Consider the following 17,385-nt stretch of genomic DNA (forward strand, 5'->3'; position numbering starts at 1 on the left):
TCGCAACATTCGCTGAAATTAACAAACCGGTTTGTAAATTGACCGATCTTCGTAAGGAGATGGGGCGTGACGGGTAACCGCTCCGAAATTGTTACGAACGCTTACGAAGACACGGCGAATGTTGCGAAGTATGAGCGATTGTCACATATTTTCATTCGTAAGCACATTCACTCTAATATTATTCGCAACAGTGTGAAACAGCATTGTGAAGCGCTTTTTAATTTCAGCGAATGTTGCGAAGACAGTCATTCGCCGTAGATATTCGTAAGCATTGGTAGCCATTCATGTATTAACGTTGGTAATGCATTGGCAACTTTCGTAAGCTATTGTAAGGCATTGGCAATCATTGGCTACCATTGTTAAGCATTCGTAAAAATTCGTAACAAATTGGTACGGACAGGTCGAGGGGTAACCGAGGGCGAACGTGAAAATATTTACTATCAATTCGCAAATTTTGGGCGAATTCACCGCGAATTTATATCCAAATTATTCGCAAGAATATTCGCCCAAGTGTGAGAGTAGCATGAGCGCTTAATGCTCGTTCTATTTGAATGCACATGGGACGTCAATATCTCTGTTATGCAGCAACTCAATAAATCTATTACACTGGGTGCATTCGATTAGCTTCCCTGGGTCGACCCCGATGTGGCGTATTTCGCCTATTTCGTTTTCCAGGACGAACGTGTGCAGATGTTTACCCACCCTCCACCTGGAAAAAAACAGACACACCATCACGTGAGCCTTCCCGTGGTGACGTCAATGCACCTCGGGCCAGCCCCAAGAGCCCAGCTTGTGGATAGGGTCACTAAGTGGACCTCTTCACCACACATTGATTCCGTTATTTATTACTGATTTTTGTGTTTATGTTTTTGTCAGAGATAAAAATTGGCCGAATGAAATAATAGTTTCAGTTGATACTGTTGCAACTGTAATTTAATTAACATTTTCATCCGCGCTGGGTATTATTTTGATCGTGACGATTCAAATCACAGTGTTATTATGAGTGTAAGTTGCTACCACGCCAACCTGTCGATTATTATCTCGGTAATTAATAAACAATGAGGCCGCGGCTTTTTAATACATACTAATTCCATCGTTCCTTAATTTACTTGTTTGAACGTCCTTTGTCGTTGTCATTGTCGTTGTTGTCCTTGTCGTTTTCGTTCCCGTGTGGAGAAGCAGCGTATAACTGATAATGCTATTTTGTTGTGATTTACCGTCGTATAATCTCAATCTAAAACGAGCCCACGATTCTCTTTTGCAATTTGTTAGCAAAATGTTGATGTGTTTTCGAAAGCCTCGTCATTTATATTATGTTGCATTCAATATTAGTGATGTGTAGTGATATGTAGTAAACATGTTGTAGACATTACGTATTAACAAATAATAAAGTCACCCAAGCGTGTCAGTGGCTGGACTGTGCGAGCGGGCCAGCCACGAGGCAAAGATTATAGAACGCCGCAGAGCGCAAGATGCGGAACTCGGGCTGAAATGTGAAATCCCACTGGATGCCATTTCGGCAAGTAACTCTTTTGATACTCTTTTGATACAATAGATCAGTGCAGTTCAGTGCAGACAATGACCATTCCTATCAATGGGAAACAAAACATTCACTTGCTGAAATGGCGCCCATGCGTATTTCACGTTCCAACAATAGATAAAGCTTCAGTTCCGCATCTTGCGCCTTGCGGCGCTCTATAATCTTTGGTCTTGAGTCAGCTGTTAACCGAGTAAGACGTTCGTCCTTTACACCTTTATTCAGCCGAGACTCAGGACCCAACCCATAGCCAAGCGCTATACTACATTGTCCATAGTGTAAGCTGCAAAAACCACCAATCTCTTGTTAAGCCATCTTTCCTTGTTATGTTCAGACTGAGTTGTACTTCCTTGTTCGTTGTCAACACATCATTGTAACAACTTTGGGTCTGGCCCAAGTCCAAAACCAATCCTCGAGTCTGGTTGAATGTTGTGCACACGACACTCTCTGATCTCTGACCTACCTACATAGTTCCCGATTCAGTCTCTCTTAAAGGCAGCGGACACTATTGGTAATTACTCAAATAATTATTAGCATAAAACCTTACTTGGTAACGAGTAATGGAGAGCTGTTGATAGTATAAAACATTGTGAGTAAAGGCCCCCTCTGAAGTAACGTAGTTTCCGAGAAAGGAGTAACTTTCCCCGAGTTTGATTTCGAGACCTCAGAATTAGATTTTGAGGCCCTCGCAATCAAGCAATCTGAAAGCACACAAGTTCGTGTGACAAGGTAATTTTTTCTTTCATCATTATCTCGCAACTTCGATAACCAATTGAGCTTAAAATATCACAGGTTTGTTATTTTATGCATATGTTGAGATGTGAGAAGACTGGTCTTTGACAATAACCAATAGTGTCCAGTGTCTTTAACGTTCAACGGCTTTTTCCCCTAAGAATCCAGGTCGCTCTAACAGCGTATCAGGAAGAAAAACAAACTTTAATGCGGGTACCATCTGTTCAATATAAAATGATCTACATATAGGCTGTTGCTCACTTATCTATACACTTCTACTCTATTCAGCAACGAAAGGAGTCGTGTTTTGTAGTTGCAGTTAATTGAGCAACATGGGGTTGTTTATGGGTCATTCCATGTCAGACCAACGCACTTTTTTACCTCATGTCTTCCGATTTTGATAAAAATTGCTGTGATTGTAGGTCCTTATGAGCAATGAAAGCACAGCAATTATTAGCCCGATCGGACTTACCATGTGGTCAGGGCAGAAACCACTAAAATCTGACATTTTTAGGGTAAAATACCACCTTTTTGGTAAAAATATGTCATAACCATATCAATTCTCATCACATATATGCAAATTTGGTATTACAATGATGAGAATTGCATGCTCAAATCAGTTCATTTGTCAAAAATTAATTTTCAGTTAAAAGACACAAGACGTGAAATGGGAGTCATTGGGCGTCAGGTGGAAGAGCTCCAGGAGTCAGTATCTAGGTTGACGAAGATCCATGGTAGGTTTTGTTTGCTCACAATCGTGGTTAAACCATGGAGGTAGAAATAGACACAAGCAGACAACATTTAATTATCTCTTAGAAAGAAGTTTTAAAAGTAGAATACACACAATATGACTCGAAATTGCGTGGTTTTCCTAACACGGTCGGCCATTTATGGAAGCCCAATCTTTTGACTCCCATATGGCCGACCGTGTTAGTTCGCAAAGTAAAAGGAAAACAACGAAGGCAAATTTGTGTTCCTTTAAATACTCAAGATTATGTTTAGGAGAGACTGTTGTGTACCACAAAAGGCCGTTTGCATGGCGGGCATCTTTAAAGGCAGAGGACACTATTGGTAATTACTCAAAATAATTATTGGCATAAAACCTTTCTTGGTGACGAGTAATGGGGAGAGGTTGATGATATAAAACATTGTGAGAAACGGCTCCCTCTGAAGTGCCATAGTTTTCGAGAAAAAGTAATTTTCCACGAATTTGATTTCGAGAACTCAAGTTTAGAACTTGAGGTCTCGAAATCAACCATCTAAACGCACACAACTTCGTGTTGCAAGGGTTGTTTTTCTTTCATTATTATTTCGCAAGTTCGATGACCGATTGAGCTCAAATTTTCACAGGTTTGTTATTTTATGCATATGTTGAGGTACACCAACTGTGAAGGCTAGTCTTTGACAATTACCAATAGTGTCTACGGAAACCTGCACGCGTGTGTACGCGCTGCGCATGACTCTCAGCCAATGATGGTCCTTTATGGACATCAGTGGCGTCATTTACATGCAAGGGGTCTATTTAATCACCATTCGGAACGTACTTGCCCCCCCCCCACACACGCACACGCACACCCTCACACACCCCCATCGATTCTTCCTCCATGCCCATCGTATAAACAGAAGGTTTATGCTTATCAGCATTACACCTTCTGTTTATGCGTCCAAATTTACTCATACACAAAAGTGCGACAAGGGTGTTTTCACTCCGAGTGGTGTTACTTTCGCTCTTTTGAGAGTGAAAGTTAATCTGTGTCACGCTTTTTGAGTGAAATGGAAACAAACTAACTTCACTCTAAATCGAGTTGAAAGTACCCGTCTTTCACTCTAAAAAGAGTTGTTCGCTATTTATGATGACTCTTTGCAAGAGTGGTATGGCGGACATAATGTGTGGTTTTTCACTCTTATACGGCACTGGACGTCCTTGGTAATTGTCAAAGACCAGTGTTTTCACTTGGTGTGAAGGCCTCTTCATCATTGTTCCATCTCGATCTTTCCTGTGCGCGTCGCATCCATGTGACGGTTCCAAACTCTGTGATGTCGTCCATCCAACGCCTGCTTGGTCTGCCTCTATGTCAAGTATGGGTTCTTGGGGTCCATTCCGTAATGCAATGTGTCCGTCTTTTGTCATGGCGTCTTGCAAGGTGGCCTGCCCACCTCCATTTCTTTGTTTTTATTTCCTGTATGATGTCCCTGGCATTTGTTTTCTTTCGTAAGTTCTCATTTCTGACCCTGTCCTTTTTTGCAACTCCTACCATGATCATCTCCATTGCTCTTTCTGTGACTCTCAGTTTCTTTTCCAATTTCTTAGTTGTTGTCCACGTTTCTGCCCCGTAGGATAGCAATTTAATGATGCATTGATTGAAGATCCGACTTTTAAGTGAGCCTTGTCTCTGAATATGATGCTGAGTTTCCCAAATTTCCCCCAAGCTAACTGTGTTCTTCTTCGGACTTCTCCTGCCAACTTGACATTATTATGCATAAAATAACAAACCTGTGAAATTATGGACTCTATTGGTCGTCGAAGTTGCGAGAGAATAAAGAAAGAAAGACACTCTTGTCCCACAAGTTGTATGCTTTCAGACGCTTGATTTCGAGACCTCAGCTCTGGTCTCAAATTCAATTCAAATATTTTAGTTTGAAATAACTTCTTTCTCGAAAACTACGTTTACTTCTGAGGGAGTCGTTTCATGTAAAAGGGTGAAACAGCACACTTTGAAGAGCCATAATGAAGGACAATTCTTTTTGCAAGTGGTCTTCCACTCTTTTAGATTGAAGTTTGCATCTTTTTGAGTGATTTTCCACTCTGTCCTGGAGTGAAACCCCTCTAAAAGAGTGAAATAACCACCACTCTTTCTGAAGAGCCATATGAGGGACATCTCGAAATGTAAAGAGTGGTGTTTTCACTCTTTTACATTTAGAGAGACCATCAACAGCTCTCCGCTGCTCATTACCAAGTAAGTTTTATGCTTACGATTATTTTGAGTAATTACCAATAGTGTCCAGTGCCTTTAAATAGAGGGATATACGCCTTTCTTAATATTTATGCATGAGGTACGTCACAATGCTAATCCAAAACGAGGCGATGGGCACAGCCACGGCAAGTGATGGGGGAAGTGCGCCCATAGCCTCATTTTGGGTCAGAATTATGACGTCATGCACAAATATTATGAGAGGCGTATAGTAGATGATTCTCATTTCAATCTTATCCTGGTATTCTGTTTACCATCTATACTAAAATCATCATCTCGTTTTTTATATAAGGAGTCAGAGATTGTTCCGACGTGCTCGCAAGAGGTGAGGCACGCAGTGGCGTTTACGCCGTGAAGCCGGACTCCGGTAGGCCATTCAAGGTGTACTGTGATATGGAGACAGACGGCGGAGGCTGGACGGTAAGACAATGGCGGACTTTCCATCAAAATTACACATTTTTTAGAAGTGTAAAGTCTAAAATGTTATGTAATCACAAAGCCATTCAAAATGATGTGCGTAAATTTTTCTTCGATAGGTTTTCCAGCGGCGTCAGGACGGCAATGTAGATTTCTATTTGGACTTTGCCAACTACAGCCGGGGCTTTGGGAATCTAGAGGGAGAGTTTTGGCTGGGTAACGACAACTTGCACCGTCTGACTGCTCAGGGCGAGTATGAACTCCGCGTAGATCTCACAAGCTTCGACGACGTTACCGGCTTTGCCTTTTATGAATTGTTCAGCATCGCCGATGTGAGCGATAACTACAGGCTGACTGTAGGAAGTTACTCTGGAACCGCAGGTAAGATGCTATAAGTGGATATTTCGTATTAATACAGAAATATTGCAGGGTAATCTGTGTCCATCGCTGTGACCGATTGCTTTTGGTAGGTCTCAATGAAAGAGAGAAAAGCAACATCGTGATTCAAATAGTTGGATGAGAAATCACCTCTTTCTCAAAAGCAACATCGTGATTCAAATAGTTGAATGAGAAATCACCTCTTTCTCAAAAAACTACGCTCCTTCAGAGGGAGCCGTTTCTCACAATGTTCACATCTCTCCAATGCTAGTTCAAGTAGGTTTCTAATAATCATTTTGAGTAGTAACCAAAAGTGTCTGGAGTGCCTTTAAAATTGGAGGGGGAATTATCTATCTTTTGCTCCTCAACTCCAGACAGGACAAAGGACGGGAGTATAATTTTGCTGTTCCAACCAAGCCAAAATTGGGTAATTTTGATTACCATTTGCTGCCCAAAACCAAGCGGAAAAGAGGAATATGAATGTGTTTACCCCTTGAAACTCAAACATGACAAAAATACACATAACTTAAATTCAGCAATTTTAAACGTGCTAAATCGTAAAACCACAATTTGGAGGAGAACAAATTAATATAAGTACAATATATAAAAGTTGCTTTGAAATCCTATTTCGATCAATTTTCTTATTAAACTTTAACTTAAAAAGAAACCAAAATGCAAGCTAAAAGTGAACCTGGTTGTGAAACAATTACTTCACTTCTCCCAATATCCCAGTTCCATTAATTGATAAATTTGTTTCTAATCACACCTTATCGGCCTAAGTTATGTTCGAAACAACTAATGTTTAAAGTTACCTCCTGTCAACATCGCCTTTATTTACACGTATGACTATAATGGCTACGTGTGTTATCTTTCAGGAGACAAGTTAGCATACCACAATAACCAGGCCTTCTCGACCAAAGACCGAGACAACGATGCCCATAGTGGGTACTGTGCTGAGCAATACCACGGAGCATGGTGGTACAATTTCTGCTACCGCTCCAATTTGAACGGGAGATACTTCAATGAGGCCACTACGAACGACGAAGGAATTAGGTGGTATGGCTTTTCGGGTACCCGCTCTCTCAAAACAACTGAGATGAAGATTAGAAGGAAAGTTTAGTCCTTAATTAAGATGGATACCATTATAAAAAGGTACGCAGTAATAAACATCTCCTCATAAATCACCTGATCGCTTCACCTTATTAAGTTTCTCGTAAATTTTTAAACAAAAATAATTAAACCTGTACTTTGAAACATAAAAATGGAAAACATGGAAAACAATTTAATGTGAATTTACTTTTAATGCAATGGATTAAATGAGACATGTATAAAAATCGTGACATCGGGTAGCTAAAATAGTTGCAGAAAGTCACTAATAAGGAATGTCACTTTAAACCCAATACGACCAGTATAGTATGTAAGACTTCCAAGTACAAACGCATTGCTTATAAAACTCTCAAGATACCCTTTTAAATAACCCGTTCTAAATCCGACTCGTATAATGAGAGTGGATGCTAGTGTTTTTATAAACAATGCGGTGGCTTGTTGAATCGAATACAATATTTTATTTTGGAACTTTTGTCATGAAAGATCCGCTATTGTAAGTTGTTCACATAGAATTTAGATATATACGAACATTAAAAAGGGCTTAATACGGTTCCATACTAAATCGATGCCTTTTTAAAGGCAGTGGACACTATTGGTAATTACTCCAAATAGTTATTAGCATAAAACCTTGGTAACGAGTAATGGGGAGAGGTTGATAGTATACAACATTGTGAGTAACGGCTCTCTCTGAAGTGACGCGGTTTCGAGAAAGAAGTAAGTGCCCATGAATTTGATTTTGAGACCTCAGAGCTAGATTTTGAGGTCTCGCAAAGCATCTGAAAGCACACAACTTCGTGCGACAAGGTTGTTTTTTCTTTCATAGTGATCTCGCAACTTCGACGACCAACTGAGCTCAAATTTTCACAGGTTTGTTATTTTATGCATATTATATACGCCAAGTAAGAAGACTGGTCCTTGACAATTACCAATAGTGTCCAGTGTCTTAAACCACAACTGTCTCCTTTCCTAATAATTGTTCTGTTTGGGTCCCCCCCCCCTGCAAATGCTTTGTAAGCAAATGGCGGTATGGTAGAAATCATTTATTCTCTTAGTAGGCCTAATAAGACTAATATTAACTGCAATGGATATGTCCTGGTTAATTAATGCTCAGATATAATCTATGACAGAAGTATAATCTATGAATGAAATCTAAAATAAACAACTGTGTAACAGGTAATGATCCAACTTGGGTAAGTTTCTAATTTCCTGTACTGAAAATCTTTCAGATTGGATTCACTGGCAATCCCAATGTGATGAAACGTTCACAGATTGGTTATTTTGCTAAATGGATTTTGAACTTCAGGCTGTATTGGTTTTTTTTTAATCTGAAGACATCGTGCAGTTCTCACAACCCAAACCTTCCTGCGTTCGAGCAAGAATGTCATGAAATGTTCACCCGATACACTCTCATTATGAGTTATCACTCTGCGATTGTTTTAATTTAAGAAACTTCTCCAATTAAAGCCATTGGACACTTTCGGTAAACAGTAAAGTCCAAGGCCCACACTTCGTGTATCACAACTTCTATATAAAATAAAAAACCTGTGAAAATTTAAGCTCAGTCGGTCATCGGAGTCGGGAGAAAATAACGGGGAAACCCACCCTTGTTTCCGCACGTTTCGCCGTGTCATGACATGTGTTTAAGATAAATCCGTAAATTTCGATATCGAGAATTTATAATTCTTTGAATATTTTCTCAAAAAGTAATGCATTTCATGGAATAACATTTCAAGAGAAGTCTTTCACCATTACCTTCTGTAAACCCTGTAAGTTATTTGTAAATCTGTGAACTTTTTGTGTTCTGTTCCGAAAGTGTCCAATATATGGTTTTAAACGCCGCGCACTTTAGCCGGAAAGTGTGTGGCGAACATTTTTTTTTTAACCTTCCTTCTAGCTGAGAAAAAGTACTATACATCGTTTCTTATTCGTTTTCTCAAGATTATTTGGCCGATTTTTATGATTCAAAACATGCTTTCACGAAAACACTGTTAGGCTACTTCATTATAATTTAAACAAGAATCTACAATTCCTTATAGTACAGAAAGCAGAGAAAGAAAAAAGCATCATAGACAACACCTGACAGTGTGAAAACCTACAATCTCATCATGAAGTATACTTGAAGTTTTACCCTTTTACACTGATGTGTGTTAGCACACTATACGCAGTAGCCTACTTTACCGAGCTCTGTTGAACAAAAAGTCAAACATATTACTCGGGTGGGATTCTAACCCACTTGCAATTCAAGAGAAAATTTGAGCTCGATTGGTTGTCGGAGTTGCGAGATAATTATGAAGAAAAAAAAACTTTGTCACACGAACTTGTGTGCTTTCAGATGCGATTTAGAGACCTCAAAATCTAATTATGAGGTCTCGAAATCAAATTCGTGGAAAATTACCTCTTTCTCAAAAACAACATCACTTCAGAGGGAGCCGTTTCTCACAATGTTTTATACTATCAACCTCTCTCCACTAGTTACCTCTAGTGAGGTTTTATGCTGATAATTATTTGAGTAATTACCAGTAGTGTCCACTGCCTTTAAATGACTGTATTAATTATATAAGCGATTTCGTTAGAGATCGGGTGCACAAAAATAACACATGGAAGATTAAAGAAAAGGGATGATAGACAAGCCCACAATGCCGATCCACACTAACTTGAAGCGATTTGCGTAAAGATAAAAGATGTTTTTGAGAAAATGTAAAACTTGTTTAATTTCCATAGATGCATTCTCGAGGCTATACAGAGTGTGTTTAGTCGACCCTCGTCTTAGGGTCATGTATCGATCCGATTTAATCACTCAAAGGGCTGTGTAGTCACAAAGTAACCAATTTATCTAAACACCTAATATAGGTTTTCTCGGTCAATTTCGAAAAATGAGCAGCCAATTTAACCACCAAGCTATTCTATTTCGCGCGAAATCGAATGCTACTAAAAAAGGTCATTCGACTTCGTTTTAGGATTAGTCAAAGGTAATGTTGCGTCATTCGATTTAACAAAATAATCATTCAATTTAACAATTCATCAAAGCAGCATTCAAATTCGGAGTCCATAGTGAAAGCTGCAAAAACCATCAATCTCTTGTTAAGCCATCTTTCCTTGTTATGTTCAGACTGAGTTGTACTTCCTGGTTCGTTGTCAACACGTCATTATAACAACTTTGGGTCTGGCCCAAGTCCAAAACCAATCCTCGGGTCTGGTTGAAAGTTTTGCACACGACACTCTCTGATCTCTGACCTACCTACATAGTTCCCGAGTCAGTCTCTCTTAAAGGCAGTGGACACTATTGGTAATTACTCAAATAATTATTAGCATAAAACCTTACTTAGTAACGAATAATGGAAAGCTGTTGATAGTATAAAACAATGTGAGTAAAAGCTCCCTCTGAAGTAACGTAGTTTCCGAGAAAGGAGTAACTTTCCCCGAGTTTGATTTCGAGACTTCAGAATTAGATTTTGAGGCCCTCGCAATCAAGCAATCTGAAAGCACACAACTTCGTGTGACATGGTAATTTTTTCTTTCATCATTATCTCGCAACTTCGATAAACAATTGAGCATAAAATGTCACAGGTTTGTTATTTTATGCATATGTTGAGATGTGAGAAGACTGGTCTTTGACAATAACCAATAGTGTCCAGTGTCTTTAACGTTCAACGGCTATTTCCCCTAAAAATCCAGGTCGCTCTAACAGCGTATCAGGAAGAAAAACAAACTTTAATGCGGGTACCATCTGTTCAATATAAAATGATCTACATATAGGCTGTTGCTCACTCATCATTACATTCTTACTCTATTCAGCAACGAAAGGAGTCGTGTTTTGTAGTTGCGTGCAGTTAATTGAGCAAAATGGGGTTGTTTATCCGTTCACTCTTCATCGTTCTGATTGTGAAGTCTCAAGTTGAACTACAAGTTGAAGCTTCCAGCAACCAGAGAACGGTTTCATGTGATGTAGATACAAGTAGTAAGGTAGCCGAGTTTAGGCTTATTGTAGAAAACTACCTAGTCATTCTTGAAGATGAACTCAGAAACACACAAGACCAGGTGAAAGAGCTCAAAGTAATAATGACTGAAACTGTTTCATCGGAGCTGGAGGACACAAGACGTACGATGGCTGCAATATCAACCAACCAAGAAACAGCCACCTCTGAGCAAGAAGAAACACGTCGAATGGTTAGTGAGTTGCAGGTTGCAATAGCAACCAACCAAGAAACAGCCACTTCTGAGCAAGAGGAAACACGAGGTATGGTTAGTGAGTTGCAGGCTGCAATATCAACCAACCAAGAAACAGCCACCTCTGAGCAAGAGGAAACACGTCGAATGGTTAGTGAGTTGCAGGTTGCAATATCAACCAACCAAGAAACAGCCACCTCTGAGCACGAGGAAACACGTCGTATGGTTAGTGAGTTGCAGGTTGCAATATCAACCAACCAAGAAACAGCCACCTCTGAGCAAGAGGAAACACGTCGAATGGTTAGTGAGTTGCAGACTGCAGTTTCGACCAACCAACAAAAGGTAACTGTCGCACTAAGAAACACAACACTTCAGTTAAAAGACACAAGACGTGAAATGGGAGTCATTGGGCGTCAGGTGGAAGAGCTCCCGGAGTCAGTATATAGGTTGACGAAGATCCATGGTAGGTTTTGTTTGCTCACAATCGTGGTTAAACCATGGAGGTAGAAATAGACAAAAGCAGACAACACTACCTCTTAAATATCCAAGACTTTGTTTAGGGGAGACTGTTGTACACAAAGGACCCCTAGCATTGGCGGCCACCTCTAATGTCAATCTATCAACGCGCGGTGACGCGCTGCGCATTACTCTCCGCCAAAGATGGCCCTTTATGGACCTCAGTGGCGACATTATGCAAGGGGTCTATTTAATCTCCATTCGAAACGTACCCCCCCCCCCAACACACCTGATCGTAACATTACACGTTAAACTGTCCATTATAAACATGCGTTGAAATTTACTCACACACAAAAGTGCGACGACGAGGGTGTTTTCACTCCGAGTGGTATCAGTTTCGCTGTTTTGAGAGTGAGTGAAAGTCAATCTGTGTTACTCTTTTTGAGTGAAATTGGAACAAACTAATTTCACTCTAAATCGAGTTGAAAGTACCCGTCTTTCACTCTAAGAAGAGTTGTCCATCATGGCTCTTTGCGAGAGTGGTATGGCGGACAAAAGGAGTGTTTTTTCACTCTTTTACATTAAGAGAGTTCGTATGTTTAAAGGCACTGGATGCCTTTTAGTAATTGTCAAAGACTAGTGTTTTCACTTGGTGTAACTCGACATTATTATGCATAAAATACAAACCTGTGTGGTCAATGAATTTGCAAGAGAATAAAGAAAGAAAAAACACCCTTGTCGCACAAGTTGTGTGCTTTCAGACGCTTGATTTCGAGACCTCAGCTGAGGTCTCAAATTCAAATCAAATATTTTAGTGAGAAATTACTTCTTTCTCGAAAACTACGTTACTTAAGAGGGAGCCGTTTCTTACACTGTTTTCTACCATCAACAGCTCTCCGTTGCTCATTACCAAGTAAGTTTTATGCTAACGATTATTTTGAGTAACTACCAGTAGTGTCCAGTGCCTTTAAAGAGAGGGATATACGCCTTTCTTAATATTTATGCATGAGGTACGTCACAATGCTATTCCAAAACGAGGCGATGGGCGCAGCCACTGCAAGTGATGGGGGAAGTGCGCCCATCGCCTCATTTTGGGTCAGAATTATGACGTCATGCACAAATATTAAGAGAGGCGTATAGTAGATGATTCTCATTTCAATCTTATCCTGGTATTCTGTTTACCATCTATACTAAAATCATCATCTCGTTTTTTATATAATCAGTCAGAGATTGTTCCGACGTGCTCGCAAGGGGTGAGGCATGCAGTGGCGTTTACGTTTACGCCGTGAAGCCGGACTGTGGTGCGCCATTCGATGTGTACTGTGATATGGAGACAGACGGCGGAGGCTGGACGGTAAGACAATGGAGGACTTTCCATCCAAAATACACATTTTTTAGAAGTGTAAAGTCTGAAATGTTATGTGAACACAAAGCCATTCAAAATCATGTGCGTTAATTTTTCTTCGATAGGTTTTCCAGCGGCGCCAGGACGGCAGTGTAGATTTCTATTTGGACTTTGCCAACTACAGCCGGGGCTTTGGTAATCTAGAGGGAGAGTTTTGGCTGGGTAACGACAACTTGCACCGTCTGACTGCTCAGGGCGAGTATGAACTCCGCGTAGATCTCACAAGCTTCGACGACGTTACCGGCTTTGCCATTTATGGCTCGTTCAGCATCGCCGATGTGAGCGATAACTACACGCTTACAGTGGGAAGTTACTCTGGTACCGCAGGTAAGATGCTATAAGTGGAAACTTCGTAGTAATACAGAAATATTGCAGGGTAATCTGTGTCCATCGCTGTGACCGATTGCTTTTGGTAGGTCTCAATGAAAGAAAGAAAAGCAACATTGTGATTCAAATAGTTGAATGAGAAATCACCTCTTTCTCAAAAACTACGTTCCTTCAGAGGGAGCCGTTTCTCACGGTGTTCACATCTCTCCAATGCTAGTTCAAGTAAGTTTCTAATAATCATTTTGAGTAATAACCAAAAGTGTCTGGAGTGCCTTTAAAAGTGGAGGGGGAATTGTCTATGTTTTGTTCCTCAACTCCAGACGGAAAAGGGAGGGGTGGAATTTTGCATCCCTTGTAGCCAAAACTAAGCGAAAGATTTGAAACTCAAGCTTGTTATAAACATTTTTATTGAATCGTAAAACCACACTTTAGAGGGGAAAATTTTAACAAGTAAAGTTGCTTAAATTCGATAGCAATTTTCGAACGTTATTATTAAACTGTAACTTAAATAAAGAAAGCAAAATGCAGTTAAACAAATGAACCTGATTGTGAAACATTAACTTCACTTTTCCCAATATCCCAGTTCCATTCATTGATAAATTTGTTTCTAATCACACCTTATCGGCCTAAGTTATGTTCGAAACAAATTAATGTTTAAAGTTACCTCCTGTCGACATCGCCTTTATTTACACGTGACTATAATGGCTACGTGTGTTATCTTTCAGGAGACAAGTTATCACCCCACAATAACCAGGCCTTTACGACCAAAGACCGAGACAACGATGCCTCGAGTAGTGGTAACTGTGCTGAGAGATACCACGGAGCCTGGTGGTACAGGTACTGCTACAACTCCAATTTGAACGGGAGATACTTCAATGAGGCCACTACGAACGGAGAAGGAATTAAGTGGCGTGGCTTTTCGGATTTCCGCTCACTCAAAACAACTGAGATGAAAATTAGAAGGAAAGTTTAGTCCTTAATTAAGATGGATACCATTATAAAAAGGTACGCAGTAATAAACATCTCCTCATAAATCACCTGATCGCTTCACCTTCTCGTAAATGTTTAAACAAAAATAATTAAACCTGTACTTTGAAACCTAAAAATGGAAAACATGGAAAACAATTTAATGTGAATTAACTTTTAATGCAATGGATTAAATACGACATGTATAAAAATCGTGACATCGGGTAGCTAAAATAGTTGCAGAAAGTAACTAATAAGGAATGTCACTTTAAACCCAATACGACCAGTATAGTATGTAAGACTTCCAAGTACAAACGCATCGCTTAATAAAACTCTCAAGATACTCTTTTAAATAACCCGTTCTAAATCCGACTCGTATAATGAGAGTGGATGCTAGTGTTTTTATAAACAGTGCGGTGGCTTGTTGAATCGAATACAATATTTTATTTTGGAAATGTTGTCATGAAAGATCCGCTATTGTAAGTTGTTCACATAGAATTTAGATATATACGAACATTAAAAAGGGCTTAATACGGTTCCATACTAAATCGACGCCTTTTTAAAGGCAGTGGACACTATTGGTAATTACTCCAAATAGTTATTAGCATAAAACCTTGGTAACGAGTAATGGGGAGAGGTTGATAGTACACAACATTGTGAATAACGGCTCTCTCTGAATTGACGCGGTCACGAGAAAAAAGTAAGTGTCCATGAATTTGATTTTGAGACCTCAGAACTAGATTTTGAGGTCTCGCAAAGCATCTGAAAGCACACAACTTCGTGTGACCAGGTTGTTTTTTCTTTCATAGTGATCTCGCAACTTCGACGACCAATTGAGCTCAAGTTTTCACAGGTTTGTTATTTTATGCATATTATATACTCCAAGTAAGAAGACTGGTCCTTGACAATTACCAAAAGTGTTCAGTGTCTTAAATCACAACTGTCTCCTTTCCTAATATATGTTCTGTTTGGGTTTTACCCCCAGCAAATGCTTTGAAACAAGCAAATGGCGGTATGGTGGAAAGTCGATTATTCTCTTATATAGTAGGCCTAACAAGACTAATGTTAACTGCAATGGATATGTCCTGGTTAATTAATGCTCAGATATAATCTATGACGGAAGTATAATCTATGAATGGAATCTAAAATAAACAACTGTGTAACCGGTAATGATCCAACTTGGATCATCCAATTATGAGTTATCACTCTGCGATTGTTTTAATTCATGAAACTTCTCCAATAAAAGCCATTGGACACTTTTGGTAAACAGTAATGTCCAAGGCCCACACTTCGTGTATCACAACTTCTATATAAAATAACAAACCTGTAAAAATTTAGGCTCAGTCGGTCATCGGAGTCGGGAGAAAATAACGGGGAAACCCACCCTTGTTTCCGCACGTTTCGTCGTGTCATGACATGTGTTTAAGATAAATCCGTAATTTTCGATATCGAGAATTTATAATTGTTGAGTGTTTTCTCAAAAAGTAAAGCATTTCATGGAATAACATTTCAAGAGAAGTCTTTCACCATTACCTTCTGTAAACCCTGTAAGTTATTTGTAAATCTGTGAATTTTTTGTGTTCTGTTCCGAAAGTGTCCAATACATGGTATTAAACGCCGCACACTTTAGCCGGAAAGTGTGTGGCGAACATTTTTTTTTTGAAACTTCCTTCTAGCTGAGAAAAAGTACTGTAAATGGTTTCTTATTCGTTTTCTCAAGATTATTTGGCTGATTTTTATGATTCAAAATATGCTTTCACGAAAACACTGTTAGGCTACTTCATTATAATTTAAACAAGAATCTACAATTCCTTATAGTACAGAAAGCAGAGAAAGAAAAAAGGATCATAGACAACACCTGACTGTGTGAAAACCTACAATGTCGCTCTATCTCATCATGAAGTATACTTTAAGTTTTACCCTTTTACACTGATGTGTGTTAGCACACTATACGCAGTAGCCTACTTTACCGAGCTCTGTTGAACAAAAAGTCAAACATATTACTCGGGTGGGATTCTAACCCACTTGCAATTCGAGAGCAGTTTCTAAACCAACTAGACCACCGAGATTACCCGGTAGCTAGAGGCAGTTCGAAGCCTATGTTTTGGCAGCGGGTACGATTTAAGATAATGTTACTGAAATGTGCATTGGGGGTATAATATCTCGGTGCAAATTTAACAGCTCTTAAATGACTGTATACATTTTATAAGCGATTTGCGTAATATGCTCCGGTGCCCAAAAGAACACATGGTAGATTAAAGAAAAGGGATGATAGACAAGCCCACAATGTCGATCCACTACTAACTTGAAGCGATTTGCGTATAAAGATAAAAGATAAACATTATTTTGAGAAAATGTATTACTTGTTTAATTTCAATATATGCATTCTCGAGGCTATACAGAGTGTGTTTAGTCGACCCTCGTCTTAGGGTCATGTATCGATCCGATTTAATCACTAAAAGGGCTGTCTAGTCGCAAAGTAATCAATTTATCTAATCACCTAATACTTTATTTATTACCGATTTGTGTGTGTATGTTTGTTTCAAAGATAAAATGTAGCCGAATAAAATACTAGTTTTAGTTGCAACTGTAATTTAATTCACATTTTCATCCGCGATCTTGGGATAATTTTAATATGTTGATTCAAATCACAGTGTTATTAGGAGTGTAAGTTGCTACCACTCTAACCTGTCGATTATTATCTTGGTAATTAATAAACAATGAGGCCGCGGCTTTTTAATATATATTAATTCCATCATTCCTAAATTAACTTGTTTGAACGACTTTTGTCGTTGTCATTGTCGTTGTTGTCCTTGTCGTTATCATTCCCGTGTGGAGAAGCAGGGTATAACTGATAATGCTATTTTGTTGCGATTTACCGTCGTATAATCTCAATCTAAAACGAGCCCACGATTCTCTTT

General features: G+C 39.3%; 2 protein-coding genes across 3 annotated transcripts; both read left to right on the forward strand.

The window, feature by feature from the left end:
- The first annotated feature begins 2,916 nt into the window (after window positions 1-2,916).
- On the forward strand, window positions 2,917-7,611 carry LOC117289124 (ficolin-1-like). Its single transcript, XM_033770099.1, has 4 exons — window positions 2,917-3,003; window positions 5,534-5,661; window positions 5,778-6,039; window positions 6,912-7,611. Exons 1-4 carry the CDS (start codon window positions 2,937-2,939, stop codon window positions 7,154-7,156), a joined length of 702 nt encoding a protein of 233 aa, XP_033625990.1. The 5' UTR covers window positions 2,917-2,936; the 3' UTR covers window positions 7,157-7,611.
- A 3,207-nt stretch (window positions 7,612-10,818) lies between these two features.
- LOC117289122 (ficolin-2-like) lies at window positions 10,819-15,217 on the forward strand. 2 transcript variants are annotated; one of them, XM_033770098.1, is made up of 5 exons: window positions 10,819-11,250; window positions 11,401-11,773; window positions 12,990-13,120; window positions 13,237-13,498; window positions 14,224-15,216. In XM_033770098.1, the coding sequence occupies exons 1-5, from the start codon at window positions 10,987-10,989 to the stop codon at window positions 14,469-14,471; spliced, it is 1,278 nt and encodes a 425-aa protein (XP_033625989.1). In that variant the 5' UTR covers window positions 10,819-10,986; the 3' UTR covers window positions 14,472-15,216. The 2 variants fall into 2 exon arrangements, with proteins under 2 accessions (XP_033625989.1, XP_033625988.1); XM_033770097.1 differs by having other exon boundaries at window positions 10,819-11,773; window positions 14,224-15,217.
- The last annotated feature ends 2,168 nt before the right edge of the window (window positions 15,218-17,385 follow it).

This window comes from Asterias rubens, chromosome 4 (assembly GCF_902459465.1).
Source record: "Asterias rubens chromosome 4, eAstRub1.3, whole genome shotgun sequence".
Classification (NCBI taxonomy): domain Eukaryota; kingdom Metazoa; phylum Echinodermata; class Asteroidea; order Forcipulatida; family Asteriidae; genus Asterias; species Asterias rubens.